The sequence below is a fragment of the Ceratotherium simum genome, chromosome 2, assembly GCF_057802395.1.
Source record: "Ceratotherium simum simum isolate JZ-2026a chromosome 2, ASM5780239v1, whole genome shotgun sequence".
In the NCBI taxonomy this organism is placed as follows: Eukaryota; Metazoa; Chordata; class Mammalia; order Perissodactyla; family Rhinocerotidae; genus Ceratotherium; species Ceratotherium simum.
This window is the reverse complement of record NC_141901.1, coordinates 70490088-70510486: the sequence shown is the minus strand read 5'-3', so window position 1 is coordinate 70510486 and position 20399 is coordinate 70490088. Positions and strand designations below refer to the sequence as shown.

Here is a 20399-nt window from a genome sequence, read left to right as displayed (position 1 = left end):
TTATGTAGCCAGTTCTGCCTGCCATTTCCCAAATTAGCATTTTCATTCCACCCAATGTAATATTTACTGAAAATCCATTTTATAGTAAGGCATCATGAAAGATCATATGAGGGTTGCAAAGGTAAGATTCAATATCAGGGATCTTACAATCCAGTAGGGGGATGAGGGAAGTGGAGTAAATTGTCATTCAATAGAGTTGCCCACACACTGCTGTGAATAGTCACAGGAATGAAAGGTGACCTCTGATGGGTGGTGGTGTTGGCAGGGGGTGGCTGTTGGTGGTGTCAGATATTAGCTCTGGATAGCAAATTTTTTAATGAGCTATTTCAAGCATACAGAAAATGAAGAGATTGATGTTATAAATATCTATGTGCCTACCACCTAGCTTCTCAATTCTGTGTTGCCATGCTTGCTTCAGACAGTTTTAATAAATTTAAATATTTCTTAAACATACAGTTGAGGCTCCTTCGTGTCTCTCCCTGATCTCATTCCCCTCCCTCCCCACCTAGAAGCAATCACTTCCTGAATTCAGTGTTTATAATCCCTATGCATGTCATAGTATTTTTTACTGCATGTACATGTATCTATAAATAATCTTTAGCACTTTTACATGCTTTAAATTTTATAAAAATGGCATCACACTTTATTCATTCATTAATTCAACAAATGTTTTTTGAGTAGCTACTATGGCCAGGCATTATTTTAGGCACTGGGGGAGGGGGCTATGGTGCCCAGCTCCACCGAGCGGGTCATCACCATTGCTGGTGTGCTACAGTCTGTCAAGCAGATCTGCCTGGTCATGTTGGAGACGCTCTCCCGTCTCCAGAAGGGAGAGTCATGCCATTCCATAGCAGCCTACTCCAGCCAACTCTCCAGTCATCTGTGTGGGCTGCCAGATTGGTGCAGCGATGCTGCAGGCTACCCCCACACCACCCATGACCCAGAGGGACCACCTCTAGATGCCTACGTGATTCAAGGACAACACACCACTTCTCCACTCTATCTGGCCAAGCTGAACCAGCTGGCAAGACAACATTCTCACTTTGCCATGATGCATGGTGGGACCAGATTTGCTGGAATTGACTCCAGCTTTCCACAGGTGAAGAGTGACTGGGCAAGTTTGGATGTATCTACTCAAACCACCCATGAGCTCACCATTCCAAGTAATTTAATTGGCTGAATAATCGGGCACCAAGGCGCCAACATTAATGAGATCTGCCAGATGTCTGGGGCCCAGATCAAAACTGCCAATCCAGTGAAAGCTCTTCTGGTAGGCAGGCTACTGTCACAGGTTCTGCTGCCAGCATTAGTCTGACCCAGGATCCAATCAATGCCAGACTTTCCTCTGAGAAGGGCATGGGGCACAGCTAGACAGTGTAGGTTCACTCATAATCCCTTTCTGCTGTTTTTCCATAATCTAACTGTGTAATTTCTGGTCAGTCATTCCAGGTTTTAAGTAATTTGTAAGTGTTCAGTGTCTACACGACTTTATCATCCGCTAAGAATTTAAAAATCACATTCTCTGTTCAGCTGTTAATGCTGGGATCCATATTTAGTTTTATAAACTTTTCCCTGTTTTTAACTTTGTTTTGGTTTTTTTGGCTAATGAATTTTTATTTCTGTTTGTCCATAAGAAATGGTAGAATGAAATGTTAATAAATTTCAGTTTAGTTCTGTAATGTCAAGAATTTAAAAATTAAAAAATGGATTGGTTAATAACAAACAAAAAGTAAAGAAATGAAACAAAAATTCCTGCCTCCATGGAGCTTGTACTCTGGGGGGGCAGAGAGACAATAAGCAAGAAGAGTAAGTAAAAACATATAGTATATTAGACAATGATAAATGTTAAGGATGTAAGAAAAAGGAGAGGAGGGGGTATGATGTTAGGATGGGTTTAGGGCAGCTGAAATTTTAGATTGAATGGCTAGGGAAGGCCTTGCTATACCTATCCTTCTGCCATTAGATATTTTTTCTAAGCATTATGTTTGAGGTTTGTCTCTTTTGAAACATGTATTTCTTTTTTTTTTTATAATTTTATTTTACTTATTTTTTTCCCCCAAAGCCCCAGTGGATAGTTGTATGTCATAGTTGCCCATCATTCTAGTTGCTGTATGTGGGACGCGGCCTCAGCGTGGCCAGAGAAGCGGTGCGTCGGTGCGCGTCCGGGGTTCCGAACCTGGGCCGCCAGCAGCGGAGCACGCACACTTAACTGCTAAGCCACGGGGCCGGCCCTGAAACGGGTATTGCTGATTCATTCATTTCCATTGCTATATAACATCCATTGCGTGAATAGGCCACAATTCATTTTTTCATTCTGTTGCTCAGTATTCAGATTGTTTTTTGATATTTTGCTATTGGAAACAAGGCTACAAGGAGCTCACCTGAACACCTCTCCATGTGTACATGTGCAAACTTTCTCTAAGACAGAGCAGACCTAGGAGGACACTTGTTGGGCCAGTGGACATGCGTGTCTTGAACGGCATTAGATGTTGTCAAATTGCTGTCCAAACTGGTCATGTCGTGTAACTCTCTCCAGAAAGGGTTAACATAGCAGCCTGAAGCTGCTGTCTTTAGAAGGACCTGCTTCCAAGAGCGGCCCTTGGCTGACATCTGGGAACTTGGATTTCTGGAGTGTTTATACTGTTCTTTAACTGATAAGGGTGGTTTCCTGTGCCTAGTCTGTAAACACTGTGGTTTATGCTGAACACCTGATTTCTTTCTGAGAGTCTGGAATTTTGGAACATGCTAGTTAGGGTGTGCTTATGTGACACAATAAAAACCAAGGACATTGAGTCTCTAATGGGCTTCCCAGGCAAGAAACATCCCATACGTGTTGCTGTGTTTTTGCTGCTGGGGAATGAATGGACTCTGTGTGATCTCTCGTGAGAGGGAGAAAGCCTAAGGGAGCCTATGCATGGATCCCTCCAGACTCTGCCCATGTCTTTTTCCTTGTGGTCTCTCTGTTCATTCCTCCTACATGACTATAATAAATTTTAGCCATGAATACAACTACATACTAGATTCTGTGATTCCTCCTAGCCAGTCTCTGAACACAGGGGTGGTCTGGAGACCCCCATCACACATTCCCACCAGTAGTGAGAGTTCCCATTGCCTCATGACCTTGCCAGATTTGGTACCTGTTATGGACTGAATGTTTGTGTCCCCCTACAATTCATATGTTGAAATCTAATCCTCCATGTGATAGTATTAGAAGGTGGGGGTCTTTGGAAGGTAATTGGGTTATGAGGGTGGAGCCCTTATGAATGGGATGAGTGCCCTTAAAAGAAGAAACCAGAGAGCTAGATGGCTCTCTTTCCACTATATGGGGATACAACAAAAAGTCAGCAATCTGCAACCCGGAAGAGGGCTCTCGCCAGAACCTGACCATGTTGGCACCCTAACTTCCAGCCTCCAGAACTGTGAGAAATAAATTTCTGTTGTTCATAAACCGCCTAGTCTATGGAACTTTGTTAAAGCAGCCCAAACTGACTAAGATAGTATTACTCGACTTTCTAGTTTTTGCCAACCTGATAGGTGTGAAGTAGTATCCTGTTGTTATTTGGATTTTTATTTCCTTCAATTACTAGTGAGCTTGAACATCTTTTCACATTCATATTTAGTGAACATTTGAATTTCCTCTTCTGTGAAGTGCCTATTCATATTCTTTGCTCATTTTTCTTTTGGGTTGTTTGTCTTATCTTATTGAATCATAGGAATTCTTTATATGTGGATATGAATTCTTTGTTCATTATGTGCATTGAGAATCACTTCTCCTTGTCTGTCTTTACTTTTTAGAGTGTGTTTTGTTTTATGGAAGTTTTTCATTTTAATGTGCTCAAATTAATGAATCTTTTCCCCTATGGTGTGTGTTTATGTCTGTGTGTGTGTGTATGTGTATTTGTCTTGTTGTGTGTCTTTTGAGAGGTTGTATGGAGTAGTAATTAAGACTATGGGCTCTGAACCAGACTCCATGGGTTTAAATCCCAGCCCCATCACTGTTCAATTCAGGTTAAGTTACCCTCTCTGGGCCTCCATTCACTCGTCTGTAAAATGGAGATAATCACAGTTCTTGCTTATTAGGTAGTTGTAAGGATTATATGATTAAACATGCAAAATGCTTAAAACAGTGCCTGGTGCATAGTTGGTGGTCAGTAAGGTTAGCAACCAATATTATTGTTTAAGAACACTTTTCTTATCCCAACATGATGAAGACAGTATCTTATGTTTTCTTCCTAAAATTCTCAAGTTTGGCTTTTCAAAAGTGGTCTTTAGTTACTCTTCTTTTGCCTTTTCTGTTCCCCTCCTTTCCTGAACAAATGATTCTTAAGGCCATGAAGCAGGATGGAGCAGGGTAGATGTCCATGTCGGGCTGAGCGGGGAGCCTCAGTGGCCCTGACTAGAGTGTAAGAGCTTAAGGGAGGTGAGGGGGGGCATCCATGTAGGAAGGTGGCCTGGTGTGGAAAGTCAGACCCTAGTCAGGGTGAGGAGCATATGGCCCAGTGGTGGTGAGGGTGGCCCAGTGTGGGAGTCAGAGCCTGAACAGTCAGAGGAAAGTGTGGATATCAGAGCCCTAGTTGTGTGAGGTAGGATCCATGTGGGAGTGAGAAGAGTGGCAGAGATGGGACATGAGTTATATCCAGGAGGATTGATTAAATGCATAAATATGTATGTAAATATATTAGAGATTGTGGGAGCCAGGCTGTCAGAGAAGGAAGTTAAAAATATGGACGAGGAGAAAATTAAAGTGAATCCTGTGTTGTTGGATTGGAATTGATCTCATGATTGTCAATATGTACATTGATATATATAGAAATAAATATAGATGTATATGGATATCTATCATCTGCCTACACACACACATATATATTCTCTGTCTACTGAGAGAGTCTAGATGTTGGCTTCTAAATAGTATATTCCCTAAAGGGAATTAAAGCTTTTTGGGAAATGGTTGATTCCAAGTGGGGAAATGGCAAGATGAACCTGGAACTTCTTGTTGTGCCAGAAAGCAAGGAGGTGCTCAAAGAATGATGTAGAATGCATCAAAAGGACAAAGAAGCCAGCTTGATGGATTTCTACTAGCTAAATCAGGGACAAATTGAGCATTAAAAAAATAATATAGTAAAGAATTAAATGCATTGAATAAAATAGGAAACCATGAATCCATGCAGATATAAATAAATAAAGAATTAAATTATATTAAGCATTTGATGAGGAATGGGATAATTTACATAGCTTCAAAAATACCTCTCCACAAAATACTTATTACAAAGGGAAAAAGAGTAATTTTACAGTGGAGAAGTCTGACAGATGCCTCTATAATCAAGTGATCAAAGTTAACATCATCAGTAATGGGTCAAATCAAAATCCCGTGCCGTCTAATAGGATGCAATGGAAAGAAAACAGCATCGCTTCTGAGATATTCCTGCCAAAGGTGCATAACCTGAATCTTGTTACAAGAAAATATCAGACAAGCCCACATTGAGGAATACCACAAAACTCCTGGCCTATAATCTTCCAAAGACTGAGGAGCTGGTCCAAGCTGAAGGAGACCAAAAAAAAAAGCCAACTAAATCTAACATGTGATTCCAAATTGGACCCTTTTGCTATAAGGGACATTATTGGGACAGTTGTTGAAACCTGAATGGGGTCTAAGGATTAGATGGTGGGGAAGTATCCACATTAATTTACTGATGTTAATGGTTGTATTGTGGTCATGTAAGAGAATATATTTGTTTGTAGGAAATATACAAACTATTCAGTGGTAATGAGGCACCAAGTTGGCAGCTTTCTCTCAAATGGTTAAAAAAAAAAATTTCTTTCTACTGCATTTGTAACTTTTCTGCAGATTTGTGATTGTTTCGCAATTTAAAAATTACTAAGGGGCCAGCTGGGTGGCGCAAGCGGTTAAGTGCGCCCGCTCTGCTGCGGTGGCCTGGGGTCCGCTGGTTCGGATCCTGGGTGTGCACCAACGCACCACTTGTCAAGCCGTGCTGTGGCGGCATCCCATATAAAGTGGAGGAAGATGGGCATGGATGTTAGCCCAGGGCCAGTCTTCCTCGGCAAAAAGAGGAGGATTGGCAGATGTTAGCTCAGGACTGATCTTCCTCACACACACAAAAAAATTACTAAATAAAAATGGCTTTTTATTTTTTAAAGAGAGTAGTTTGATCCATTTGGAATTTATTTTTGTGTGTGATATGAGACAGAGAGAACTAACGTTATTTTTTTATGTTTTTATGTGAATAATCTGTTTTTAATGCTGAATACAAATTTTAAAAGTGAAAAACTAATCAGTTTAGAATCTCAGAGAGTGATGACAATTAAAATAACAAAAATATGTAAACTTACCTTATAATTGCTTAGCATTCTATAGTTCTCAAAGCTCATGTCTTATCCAAAAAAGAGAGCCCCTGTTCAAGGTGGGACTAAAAATAAATGGGGACTTTCAGTTTCTTCCCTGACATTTTTGCCCAAGAGCCAAGTTTAAAAATTAATCCACCTACCGACCATGCCATTTTGTTTCTATAGAACTTCTTAGACAGTCAGCTGAGGGGATGAACATGGATGTTCGGGCCCTGGGACCTCAGACACCTGGTGGGTAGGTAGGAATTGATGCTGTGCCTATAAGATGTTTTATTCCCTGAGGTGAGGTGGATGTGAGGCAGGTAAAAACCCAGGCTCAGCTGCACCTTCCTATGGGCTGGCTGCTGTGGGTTGCTATCGCTAAGAATCATCTTGTACACTGGGGCATCAGCCAAGATTGGAGATCTGAAATGATAGTTCCTGAGCTTGAAAATCATCCTCATTCTCTGTCCTTAGACTTATCTTTGAACATCTGCTATCCCAGTTAAACTGGAGTTACTTGAAGTCCCTACAAAAAAACAGGGGAGAGGAAACAAGTGGTCTTGGGGTCCCTCTAAGGCACCCAGAGCTGCCTTTGCTGTCCCTCTAACATAACTTCTGCTTACTTACTAGAACAGGGGTGGGCACAGCACGGCTGTGGGCCAAGTCTAGCCTCACCCATTTCGTTAGGTACTGTCCACCCCTGCTTCTGTACTTCCGCAGCTGAGTTGAGTGTTGCAACGAGAGACTATATGACCTGCAAAGCTGAAAATGTTTACTACCTGGCCCTTCAAAGAAAGTTTGTTGACCCATGTGTGAGAATGTTAACACCATGAAAACAGAGGCTGTGTCTTGTTCACTGCTTTATTCCCAGAACATGGAGCATTGAATGTTCTTTTCTCTCTTCTCTCTTACCCCTTTGCTTCTCCGGTAGCTCTAAGAAGAACGACTCGGCAGCCTGTATCATTCAAGACCAAAGAGATTGCTGAGCTCTGGTGGAAGACGAGAATAGCACCACTCCTAAGCTGCGTGCCCAGAATGCTGTCTGACCAGGTGCTGTCTGTGCAGTGCTTTGTAGATGAAATGTGCCCCCTGAAACTCACCACGACCCAAGACTATGGGATTTGGCTACAATAAGCTGTGATCCCTCATGAAAGTTACTAAGGTACAAAACCAAGAGGATGACTAGTTTGGGCAAAGCTTGACTTACAAACATGTACATCTGAGCCTTGATATCAGGCATCTGCTCAGAAAGCTGAGTGTGTGTCACGGTGAGCTTTGGGAAAGGCTCTGAGGAGAGTACGTTTTGGGGGTCCTCATACCATACATGCCTCAATACTTAAAAGTTATAAGTCAAGCTAACAAAGTGCTAAATAATGACCTTCATGATGACCTAGGTTCATATTTTGACTTCTTGGTTTCTTTAGAGTTCCACACTGGACTATGGTAGTACAGAGCCAGCTGCCCCATGGCCCACCTACCCTTTCATCTCTCTCCTGGTTTTCCAAGGGGCCTAATGTGTTATGTATAGACACGAGCTTGCATGATCAAAGATTACCTTTGACCCAAGAAAGAGCCCCATACGGGCCCTAGAAGCAGACTTTAGACCATTTGGGCAGCAAATTCCAGAGTTCTAGGTCTAGTAGGCATGTCTTCTTGGACATGGGAGTGAAGTAATTAGAGGAGGACCAGAGTGGGGCCTACAGGGAAGGCTGGCTGGTCAGCCAAGTAATTTAATCTTTCTTGGACTTGGTTTCCTTTTCCATTAAATGCAAAAGAAAACAATTATATAAGGGCTTAGTTTTTGAACATTGAGATATTTTCTAGCTCTGTAAGCCTGGGGTTCTATGAATCTGAAACTTCTAGTACCTATGCTTTCCCCAAATTGACAACCACCTTGGACAAAATGTGGTAGCAATTCTGCCCTGTCAACATCAGGAGTCACAAATTGTTCCTCTCAGGGGACCTCCTGAAGCATTGAATTACCACACTGAGGAAACCAAGCCCCAAATATCCTGGGCCCAGTGCACTGAGTCTTTCTGGTGCCTGGAACAGCAATCCCACGAGGGTGATGCTGCCATATGTCTAGGGAAAAACTTTCTTTCTTTCTCCATAAGCCCCACAGGTCTGCTGGTGCAGAACTTCCTCCTTGTTGGCCCCGGTGCAAGTGTCCAGGCTATCACAGAGACCCTTTTTTCCAAGCCCAGGAGCTTGCTGACCTGTTTTCTGCCCCACTTTTCCCTTCCTGTCTCTTTAGGAGCGCTACAGCAGCAGGGACAAATGAAGCTCTCCATGAGCTTTTTACTCGTAGTAAAAGAGATTCTCTGTTGATTCCAGCTATGTTAAAATCTTGAGCTCCCCGAAGAAGCACTAGAAGCTTAGAAAATCTGGCAGCAAGTCATATTCCTGGAACATCGCCTGAGTGGTCTTGTTTTCTGAATCGACTCTCTCCCTTTTCTCCTCCTCTTCTTTGTAAATCTCCTTTATTAAATCAGATTGGGGGCTCTTTCAATAGATGAACACATTCTCAGGAGATCTTGGCCAAGCTCTCATCTTGAACACCCAAACCCAAGCAAACTGTGTGCATGCCCCCTCCTCCTTGATGTTTTCCTGCTCACGTTTTGTGACTGGTATTTTTAAAGCATAACATCCCTGTTGTTCAACCTACCCTTTGCTGCTGTCTTTAGCTTTTTGAGGCATCATATTCTGGGAACTACTTCTTTTCTAGATATTTTTTTGCTGGGTTTTTATAGTGTTCAGTCTGGCAAGCATTTATTGAGTGTTTTCTGTGTATCAGGAGCTGGGGAAAGGATGAAAAAGACACAGGGCTTGCCCTGGAGAGCTCAGGTGTAGTAGGAACAGACAGTGAAACTGAGACTTCCTCCCCACAGCAGGGGGAGATTTTACCCACACCTGACTCTTCCGGTCCATGATACCTTTCTAAGACCCTCACAATGAATGACTGCTTATCCCCCTCCCTGCTTAGTCTTCTTCTGTGGTATTGTAGTTGCTAATTTAAATGACAAAACAAGCCAGGATGCAACAGCATGGTGTCAGTATCAATAGCACACTCCTGGGCTTTCCCAAACTCAATTCTAACCCTAGTTAAAATGGTTTCATGGTTTTGGTGATTGGTAGATTTAAAAAAAAGTCAACATCAGATTAAGCTCTGATGCTACCAAAGTAGTTTTGTAATGCCTATAGGCAGTTATTCACCAAGCATCCATTATGTGCAAAGTGGCGAGCCAGTAGCTGTGCGGGATTTAAATCTGTCTGCCTCTAAGAAGCACCGGACTCTTCTTGCTGAGGAAAAAATGTCACCACCTTGTGTTCACTTTCTTCCATGTCCCCTTCTCAGTTCAGTAACAGTTATTGGGCCTCAGATTCTTTCTCTTTCCCTTCCCCCCCATCCTCCCTCCCTCCTGGACTCTGGAGTACACCTATGGTATAACGTGCATTGAGTAGCACTGTTCTAGAAAGGGTTTGAGCGAGGAACCTCATCTGTGGGTCACAGAGAGGAGACTGCCTTGTTAAGGAAGTCTGTTTGTTCTCCTCATCCATGTCTTTTGAAATGGTTTGGCTTAAAACTATTATTTTCTGATTCTTGGTGAGCTTTAATGTGAACAACTAGCTGTCCTGTGAACCACTGCCTCCTGATGCCACCACGGAAGATGCCCACGTCAGCACTGTGGAAATGGCACGACACCATATGAATGAGGCCTCGACTTCTTTAAAAAATCACAGACATGTTGGATCTTATATCCAACCAAGGATCCACTCACCTGTCCTTGCCTGTCTCCTGTCCCAATTATACCCCTGAGGTAGGCGCTCAAATAAACTGGGCAACCACATGGGAAACCTAGCTTCAGATAATACCTAACTGACAATGGATAATGTGTACCTGCATTGCCAGTTGGGCATTTTCTTCAAACCCTATAAAGCACACTTGACATGGAACATCAAGCCCAGTCCATTCACTTCCACCCCAGCATTGCAGAATCGTGCTGGAACTAGCACTCCTGTGGCAAGAACTCTCACAGACACTCACAGCAATGGAGGAGGCCACACACACACCAAGAATGTCTAATACCGTACCAGATGGTGCACACCAGGGAGCACAGTGAATTCGGAGAGTTTGTGATGAGTACACTTGCATTTTATTTTCTCCTTAAAAATAAAACACACACACACACGCACGCACGCACGCACACACTGAAAAGCAGACCCACTTGAAATGAGAGCAATACTAAGGCCAAAGCTACTAGCAGGATGGAGCGGGGCTTCTGTTTCTGTGGTCTGGATGAAAAGGGTTTTGTATTTGTTTGGCCAGGTCAGTTTCACCATCAGGTGTTCCAGGCGAGTGAGTCGGCTTTGGTTTCCTTCTGAAAGAGCCCCCTTTGGAGTTCACTGTGTGCCGCATGTGTGTTTTTCCCTGCTGCTGAGGGATTACTTCCGCAGGCAGGTCCAGACAGATGACCACAGGGCAAAGGCTCCTGCACTTCCAGCTGCGCAGAGTTCCTTTCAGGCTGCAGCGAACCAGCAGTGTGGAGGATCAGACCTGCAGAAGCAGATCAGATGGACTCTCATCATTTTGGTTTTCTGAAGAGATGGTGCAAAGGCTTTTAGACTTTAAAAGTTAAACAGCTGTCAATCAGTCTCTGAAGGAAGCTCTGCTGAGGGCACTGTAATTCTGTCAGACCACCAAGGTTATGGGTTATCTTTGTTTCTTTGTCTGTGAAAAGGTCGGACCAGATGATCCCACAGGTCCCTCTGGCTCTACACTCCAGACATTATAAAGACTAACACCCCTTGTATGTGTACACGCTGACATCTGAGAGGGAAGCTACACTCTCTGTGCCATTTCCAAAGGCTGTTATCGTATCTTTTAGTTTGTTTTTTAGCCCAAAAAAGTCACCATGCTCCTACTGTCTTAAAAGCCAAGAAGCCATAATTTAGGTCATCCTTGAGGTGCAGAATTCCCTTTGTCTACTTCCTACAGAGATGGCTCCTGGGAAGCAAGGAAATTTGCCTGGGGAAAGGGAGGGTGGGGAGATATTGGAGCTGGGGTTCCGAATAGCAGGCTCCAGATCAAAGCTTGGGCACTAAGTCACCAAGGATACCAAGGTAAGCTTTCTAACTAGAGATACATGGTCACCATTTAGAAAGTGCAGGTTGCATTCCGGAACCAATACCCAGCTGTGGGGGTGGGGGGAGGAAGGGGTTGGACGTAGGCCCGCCTAGTCTAGACAAAATGTGGTTTATCAATTATCTGGTTAAAAATCACACATCCTGTTAAAAAGGATGACTAATCTAGCATTTAGGGCAAAGAACATGCATTGAGGTGGGGCAAGGATCCCAATCAAGGCTGCAAGTACTTCAGAAACGAATTGATAAGGAGAGATGTAAGTTATACGTAGAAACTCTGTAACAATGTGTAAGAACAAGGATCAGAAATTGATCTGAGTTGCTGCTGATTTTGGAAAACGTGTGATGGTCACTCAATTATTAACCCATTTAGGATGTTTCTAGGTTGACTGATCATTTATCTATCACCTAGTCATCTAGCAAAACCTTGACTCTCACCTGTTTTCACAAAACAGATTGTGAGATTCCACAAAACCTCATCCAAAAAGACATTTTCCAGGACCGAGTCCTTTAAGAATTTAAAACATTCTTGATACGCAGACCCTCTGACCTCTAGATAAATAAATGTCAGTGTGGTTGTGGTTGTCGCTCACAAACTGGGGGTGTGAAGCCACCAGCCTGCTGAACTTCCTGAAGCTGCGCTCTCAGGTTTGTTCAGAGGCGAGTCGTGAATGTTTTCTAGAACTCGTTGAGAGATACAACATTTTCTTGTTTGTAGGATACTTTAAGGAAAATTATTTTAAAGTCATATAATGTAAACAAGAATGTAATTAGTTTGTTTCATGACATTTATTTATATACAAGGCGATACAGATGGATTTTTGCAAACTTTTGTAAAGGTAGTGTGTCATAAAGTCAGAGTTAGGTTTTGAATCACAAATTTATTATAAAATATACCAATTTAATAAATGTGTTGCAGTTGGTCTTCTAGTATTTATATGCTGAAATGTGACAAACAAAATAGAAAAATGGTCACATCCACTAAGGGGGAAAAGTTTTGAATTAAGTGCTGCAGCTCTTAGACCATGAGTGGCTCTCGCCTGGCCCAGAGAAGACCTGGTATCAGCCCTTAAGAGAGACTATGCCACGGGGTGATGGGGAGACCATTGGTAGTTCTAAGAAACACTTTTGCTATCCAATTACATATTCTGAGTTATAAAAGATATTCATAACTGCAAGTGGTTTTCAAAGAATAATTTTCTACAGGTGTAAACAACAAGTACAAGATCAATAAATGAAAAAGAGTGGCTGGAAAATGTTAGCAAAACTAACTTTCCCTGGACAGGTGCCTTTACTTGGGCATTTCTGGGCCCTCTGAGGAGATGGGGGGCAAAGTCAGCCTTGCCAAGTAACTATTAGGTCTCTACTGGTCAAGAAGAAGGGGAAAATTCATCACAAGCACGGCCTTGGAAAGGAATGTTTCAATCATTAGTGGTATTGGTTTTTCTTGCAATTAATAAACTGATGGGAGGAATGAGAATTTTATGGGAAAGAAGGTTTTACACATCTTTGCCTGTTGGAAAAATGCTTTGATTTTATTTGATTTACTCTCCAGGTAAGACTGGCAAGAATGGCTGAGCTAACTCATCCCTTTAAAATCCTAGGCTTAAGCCAAGGCACCTGGATCCTGGTGCCTCCTCCAGCACTTTTCTCTCTCTCTCCCCCTTTCTGGGGAACTGGGAGGGGGTGGGCGTGCTACTTACATGTGGCGCCATGCCAGCGCAGGAACCTGGAAGTACCTATCCCAAGAGTTATCACAGGCCAAGATACATACTTTCTATTGCTTCTTCCTCCATCATCTTGATATTTTTATAAAGAACAAAGAGCCCTCTTCCTAAAACAGATGATAATCCTTGCTCTAACCAAATGTGTCCACGATTGAAATGGAGTGCCAGTTAATTCTCTTCCTTTGAAACTCAAACATATGACTAGACATAGATGTCAAGCATCCCAACAACCAAATGTTTTAATATTCTCTCCTATTTTCCTTGCTTATTTCCAAAATCCAAGATTTTTTCTGTGTAAGCAAAAGCATGTGAGAAAGTTCAAAAATGCTCTTTCATACCATCCAGATGATTTTCTGATTATAAAAGGAACCCACACAATTACTGACTGAAAAGTCCTTCAGCCCAGAACTGGTGGGGAGTGGCAGGGGCATGGTGGGTATGTGGTGGGGACATGGTAGGGGGGGTGCTCCCTGCAGGAGGCATGTCTGGGCCTTGGGGCCCCTCAGGCCCAGTGGACTGGTCCCTGAGCTGAGGATCTGCCTCAAGCAATGGACTGTGAAAAAGTGGAAGGAGTACCTTGGCTTGTTGGTTGGCTCCAGCAGCTCGAGGGTGCAAAGGGATGTCGTGGGTTTCAGTCTGCTGTTTAGCAAAGTTCACAAACACCTGGAGGCAAGAGAAGAGCAAGTAAGTAGATGTTTCCAGAAAAATGGTACCTTGCACCCACCCACTCACTTTGCTTTCTCTTTTCCACAGTTAATGTACAGCCCTGCTGGAGCAGCTTATGTTCTGTAGGAGGGGAGGCTGGCCCACCCAAGGAAGCCCGGCCACCAGGTCTCTGGACAGGGCTTGCTTTTTAGAATTCTGAGCTAAGCCAAAGGAGTTCCTGTGGGAGGACTCAAGGAACTTGGGGCACCAGGGCTTGGGGTAAACAAGGCAAGGCAGATTCTCAGCTAGCAGCGTCTTCCTAAACCTCTAAGGAAGAAGCTAAAAGCGAAAAACAAAACAAGAGTCTGATCTCTTCCCTTTTCCGTTCTTTATTCAATGGGCAGTGTGGCCGTGACTCCTGCTCTTGCCTTCTTCTGCTCACGGCTGCCAAGAAGGTGCTGGTGAGCCAGCTCCTCAAAGGGTAAATGGAGACTTGCCTATTTACACCACTTTATTGAACAGTCTTTAAGGATGTTTATTTAAAACAAATAGCAACAACAAAAAACCCCGGAAAAACTCAAATGTCTAAACAGATGAATGGATAATCAAAACGTGGCTTATACATACAACAGAATATTACTCAGCCTTTAAAAGAAGGATATTCTGACACATGCCACAACATGGATGAACCCTGAGGACATTATAAGTGAAATAAGCTAGACACAAAAGGACAAATACCATATGAGTCTACTTATATGATGTATATGGAGTAGTCAACATAAAGTAGAACAGTGGTTACCAGTGGCTGGGGGAGTGGTTAGGGGGAGCTATTGTCTAATGGGTAAAGACTTTCAGTTTGAGAGATGAAAAATTTCTGGAGATAGATGGTGGTGATGGTTGTACAACAATGTGAATGTACTTAATACCACTGAATTGTACTCTTAAAAATGATTAATTATGTTATGTACATTTTACCACATTAAAAAAAGTGATCGCATTAAAAAACCTGACAAATGGCACACACGTTTGTCAAAACTCACTGAATTGCACACTTTAAATGGGCACATTTTATTATATGTAAATTAAGTATCAGTAAAGTTGATTTGAAAAGGAAAAAAAAAGCCACCACCACAAACCAGGAAGGATGAAAAAAAGTCATAGTGTAGTGGGGAAGGATGATGTAAAGTTAATCAAGTTTGCTGATAACTAAAATATTGCTAGAAAACAATTTCTGATATACTAGGTTTTACCCTAATGGACAGAGGGACCAGAGTGTTAAAAATGAGGCATGTCGTGTGGATTCCAGCCCAAATTGGGCATTCAGCCTAGTCTGCACAGCTCCGCTCTGCACGTGGTGCCCCTCAGACGACTTGCCTGGTCCAGTGTGGTCTGCGTGACGGAGTACTCCTCGATGAGCAGGCTCTCCTTGTGCGAGAGGAGCAGCCGGAAGATCCTGGCCAGGGAGGAGGAGGAGACCTGGAACTGGAGCATGTTGTAGTGCCTCTCCCTCTGCACGCTGCCCGGGAAGTTCCCCTGGAAGAACTGCTCCACGGGATTCAGGTCAGGAAGCAAGTCGTCCTTCGGGGATTTGATTTTCATTGTGACGATGTAGCCATCTCCAAACCTAGGGGACACATGTGGTGGCGTGGTACAGGCCTGTTAGTAGCTGGGTCTAAGGCAATCCCAAAATAAGGAATAGACTCATCAAAATATTGGAGATTAAAGGCCCACACTAGAACTTGTGTGCATGTTTAAAATAGGAGAAAAACCCCACAATAGTTCTTGGAGAAATAGTTTGATACTAGTTTTTAGACATCTAAGTGCCTGGGGAGCCAGCCTTGGTGGTCTAGTGGTTGATTTGGCGCTCTCATCACGGCCCGGGTTCATTTCCTGATCAGGGAACCACACGACCCGTCTGTCGGTTGTCACACTGTGGTAGCTGCATGTGGCTATGATGCTGAAAGCTATGCCACTGGTATTTCAAATACCAGCAGGATCACTCATGGTGGACAGGTTTCAGCGGAGTTTCCAGACTAGACAGATTCGGAAGAAAGACCTGGCCACCCACTTCCAAAAAAAATTGGCCATGGAAAGCCTAGGAATAACAGTGGAGCATTGTCTGATACAGTGCCAGAAGGTGAGAGGATGGTGCAAAAAGACCAGGCAGGGTTCCTCTCTGCTATACACAGGGTCAACAGGGCTGCTAGGAGTCGGAATCCACTGGATGGCACTAACAACAACAATGTCTGTGTGGTGAAGTGGGTCACCAGACCTGTGTCATAGCTTCTGTGTCCAACTCCTGGAGACAAGGATGTTCCCTGCTCCTTTCCCTCTAACACGTTTGCTGAAGTCAAAGGTGGTTTTAGCCCTGGGCAGAGGTGTCATGAAGGCGTATTGGGCTGGTGCTTACTCAGTGGTAGAAAGGCTGTCTGGTCCTTTAAGAGACTGGCCTGGTGGGAGCAAAGGCTTGGAAAGGCAGCACTCCCCTGAGGAAGCTTCCAGAACAAATGAAGCGGCCAGGGCCATCGGTGCTTCCCTCCTCCCCTCACCAAGTGAGCTGGTCACCCACACGTGGATGAAGAATGGTCCACCAGAGAGTGTGTGCACGGCCAGCTGGCTTCCCTACACGCTTACATCAGGGTATACTGTGTCAGTTATAACTTATTTCAGTGCTTCTTCCATGTTCAAGGGTTGTTTCCCTCTACAATAAAATGCCTTTACCTTCAGCTCCAGAATATTGACTGTCCCTCCACGTGGGGAATTCTCCCTCCCCTGCTCTACCATGGGGATACTGAGGAATGAGAGGGAAGGGAGTAGGGGACATCCATGTCTCCAGCAGTTGGACACAAGAAGTTGCCGACACAGGTCTGGTGACCTCACATGCTGAAGTCCCTCTGGATGTCTGTGTAGTGTCCAAGCTGTAGTTGCTCAAGAAATCATGGGTCACATACACAAATACAGCTAATCTACTAGACTTTTCAATCATTTATCTGCCCTGATGCATATGAAGGATGATGTGTACTGTGCAACATACTCCCATGGGCACATCATGATTAAACAACTTGGCATAGATAAGGTGGGTTATGTGCTGGTCCTTTCACCAACTAGCACAGTGACTTTTATTTTCTGGACTCTCAAAAAGTATTTTTTAAATAAATGAGTGAAAACTATAAATCCACCCTGTCCTAGTTTATAAAGCATATCAGAATGCGAGGGAGGGGCTGGCCCAGTGGTGTAATGGTTAAATTCACACGTTCTGCTTTGGTGGCCCAGGGTTCACTGGTTGGGATTCTGGGTGCAGACCTACTCACCATTTGTCAAGCCATGCTGAGGTGGTGTCCCACATAGAAGAACTAGAAGGACCTACAGCTAGGATATACAATTATGTACTGGGGCTTTGGGGAGGAGGAAAAAAAGAGGAAGATTGGCAACAGATGTTGGCACACGGCCAATCTTCTCAAAAAAAAATAAAATAGAAGAATGCAAGGGAGCATGGCATTATTATCACAACCTTTTTTTAACTGACTGTCAGCTTTGGCACACAAACTATTATTATTATTATTCTTACTTTTTGCTGAGGAAGATTCACGCTGAGCTAACATCTGCCACCAATCTTCCTCTTTTTGTATGTGAGTTGCTGCCACAGCATGGCCACTGACAGACGAGTGGTGTAAGTCCGTGCCTGGGAACTGAACCCAGGCTGCCAAAGTGGAGCACGCCCAACTTAACCACCAGGACACTGGGGCTGGCCCATAAACTGTTATTAATAATGCATTGTTTATAGCAGTTTACAATTTATGGGGACAGGATAATCCTACTGAACATTACTGGCATTGCTGGTTTGTCACATAATACTGGTTATTTCTCAAACTCAAAAGCATACAATGTGCCAGAAAGGAAAGCTGACTTGGAGGCTGTTTGCACTCCTAATCATTCCTACATTGGTTGTGGACTCTTATTAAATAGGTCGTCAGTCCTGGATCTGCTGGGATAAATGGTGAGATAATGAGGCAGTGGAGGTGACCCTCCCTTATCCCAGCCAGGCTCTGCATATGCTCCAATCAAAACCCCCCGCCTGGAGACTTGGCAAGCCTTCAGCCACAGGCAATTAGCCCAATATAGAGGAGTTTCTTTCAGCACAACGGCTTTCTCCACCTGCTGCTGCAGAATTAGGCCAGGCCACCATCTGCCTCTGCCCAAGGGAGGGCAGCAGGACCCTCCCAAGTGTTAGTAGAGAGCATAGGGCCTGGTTGACCCCTCTCCCAGGAAGGTAATAAAGGTGCCCCCCTCCCCCCACCATCTCCTTACTTGTACTTGAGGTGCTGAATGGTGCCCAGACACTGAAAGGCACCCTTCACCATGATGGCTAGCCGGGTACACAGGGCCTCACATTCTTCCATGCTGTGGGGCAGGAGAGAGGAAGTGAGGGGTGGGGAGGACTCCCGCCTGCCCACCAGCTCCACCCCAGCCCCTGGGAATCTCTTGCCTGTGGGATGTGAGGACCACAGCCCTCCCTTCTTTGATGATGCTCACAATGGTGTTCCACAGCATGCGGCGTGCCTGCGGGTCCATGCCTGTGGTGGGCTCGTCCTGTGGGGAGGCAGAGAGGGCAGGGGCAGGGCTTGAAGCTAGCCTCTCCTGGCTACTGCACCCTCCTTGGCTGCCCTCCAAGCAGCTCTGCTCTCTGGCAGATGCTGCACAAAGTCACTCCCAGTGGGGTGAGACCCAGGCAGGATACCCGGCGCAGGGTACAGAAGGCAGGAGGTGAATCAGGAGAGTCAAGACACATCGTGCACATCTCTAGACTCATCTCAGCCCATGAATGGGTTAAGGTTGATTAAGACAATGGCAGAATTACCTTAAAAAAAAAGAGGAAAAAAACCCAACAAACCCCTAAACGTATGTTTGCCAGGAGGCAGGGAGATAGCTCTGGTGACTTTCCTGGTTCCCATCAAGTCCTGCGACCCATGCCCTCATAAACCCCAGATCGCATGGGCAAGGGGGGCCTCGAGCCTGGTCCAGCTCCGGTGAGAGTCACGTGAGCCTTTGATCCAGGCCAACGCTCCTGTCCTCTTCGGATCCCAAACAGACCTCCTTGGGCAGTAGTAATTTCTGACCCGACACTACATCCCCAGAGGGGCTGAACTTTCTGCTGTGGGCCTGTGGCCCCACAGGAGACTTCCCAGGAAGTCAGAGTGAGAATGTGCTGTGACTCCAGTCCCACCCAAGAGCTGTGAAGCAAACACTGGGCTGAATCACTCAAAATGAGCAGTATAGGGAGCAGTCCAGACAACAACAGACTGCTGCATTTTCTAAATCTGCTGCCCCAACCATAGAGAGGCAGCACTCGGTTCAAGCCCTTGGGCCTGCCTGTCCCCACAGGTCGTGGTGCCCCTCACCAGCAGCACCAGCGGTGGGCAGCCTATCAGAGCAATGGCTGTGGAGAGTTTCCGCTTATTGCCCCCACTGTAGGTGCCGACCAGGCGGTCCGCATAGAGAGACAGGCCCAGGCTCTGAATACTCCAGTTTGCAACCTAGGGAAGAGAAAGAAATCTCATTTGGGAAAGACAAACAAGCAAACACCTCGAACCTCCACCAATTCAAAGCCTTGGGTTCGCAGATCTCACTCATCCAGGAGGAGAGACCCAGCTGGGCTGCAACAGGGCCGCCTGCTGGCTCATGTTCTCTGGCACGTGCTTCAGGGGCCAGGCGTCTCCTATCCACTCTGTGCCTTAGATCCCAGCGTGTCTTGGTCAGCTCAGTAGCCGGTGGGTGCAGCCCCCTGAAAATTGGCCTTCAGCCTTACAAAGAACAAGGCAGTGCTTCTCACCCAGTGTCCAGGACTATGGCTTAGGAGGGGAGAGGAAGAGTTCTAGAGTCTGTTTGAGAAGATGGTGAGTCCCAGACCTGTTGATTTCACCCCTGAACAGGGACACATTTGAGGTCTTGTGCATCAAATGTATACTTATTGAGCACCCACTGTGTGCCAGGCACTGTACTAGGCACTGGGGAATAATGGTGAACATAACCATTGACCTTGTACTCACAGATGGTGGGGGTGCTGACAGACAACCGAAATAAACAGAATGATGATAGATTATAACAGTGCTTTGAGGGAACTCAACAGGAAACTATGACAGAGAGTCACAGGTGTGTTTGCGTTGTGTTTGTGTGTGTGTGCACGTGCACACACGTGTGCACAGGAGGAAAACTAGACAAGTCGTTGGAGACAAGCCCACCATGCTGCTGCCTTCTGCCCTTGTGCCTCTGCCTGGAATATTCTTCCCCTAGATAGCCACACGGCTCACTCTCTCAGCTCCTTTAGTCTTCACTCAGAAGTCACCTCCTCTGTGAGGTTTGCCCTGGGCCAGCCTACCTCCACGTGCCAACCCCACCCAACAATTCTTCCCTGCTCTATTTTTCCCCCAAGGACTTTTCACTCTCAAATATACGGTATATTTTACTTATTTATCTATTTATTGTCTGTCCCTCCCACTAGAATGTAAGCTCCGTTTTTAACTTTTTATTTGGAAACAGTTT

General features: G+C 44.7%; 1 protein-coding gene and 1 pseudogene across 1 annotated transcript in view; one reads left to right on the top strand and one right to left on the bottom strand.

Moving 5' to 3' along the window:
• Positions 1 to 724: 724 nt before the first annotated feature.
• On the top strand, positions 725 to 1371 carry LOC101389323 (poly(rC)-binding protein 1-like; annotated as a pseudogene).
• Positions 1372 to 11299: 9928 nt separating this feature from the next.
• ABCA4 (ATP binding cassette subfamily A member 4) overlaps positions 11300 to 20399 on the bottom strand; it is a 128980-nt gene continuing 119880 nt past the window's right edge. The window contains exons 45-50 of the mRNA XM_004420819.2: positions 19259 to 19393; positions 18346 to 18449; positions 18168 to 18260; positions 15234 to 15483; positions 13791 to 13877; positions 11300 to 11335 (exon numbers count right to left, since the gene is read on the bottom strand). Of these exons, the coding sequence (XP_004420876.1) occupies positions 11300 to 11335; positions 13791 to 13877; positions 15234 to 15483; positions 18168 to 18260; positions 18346 to 18449; positions 19259 to 19393 (705 nt within the window). The remainder of the gene's footprint in view (positions 11336 to 13790; positions 13878 to 15233; positions 15484 to 18167; positions 18261 to 18345; positions 18450 to 19258; positions 19394 to 20399) is intronic.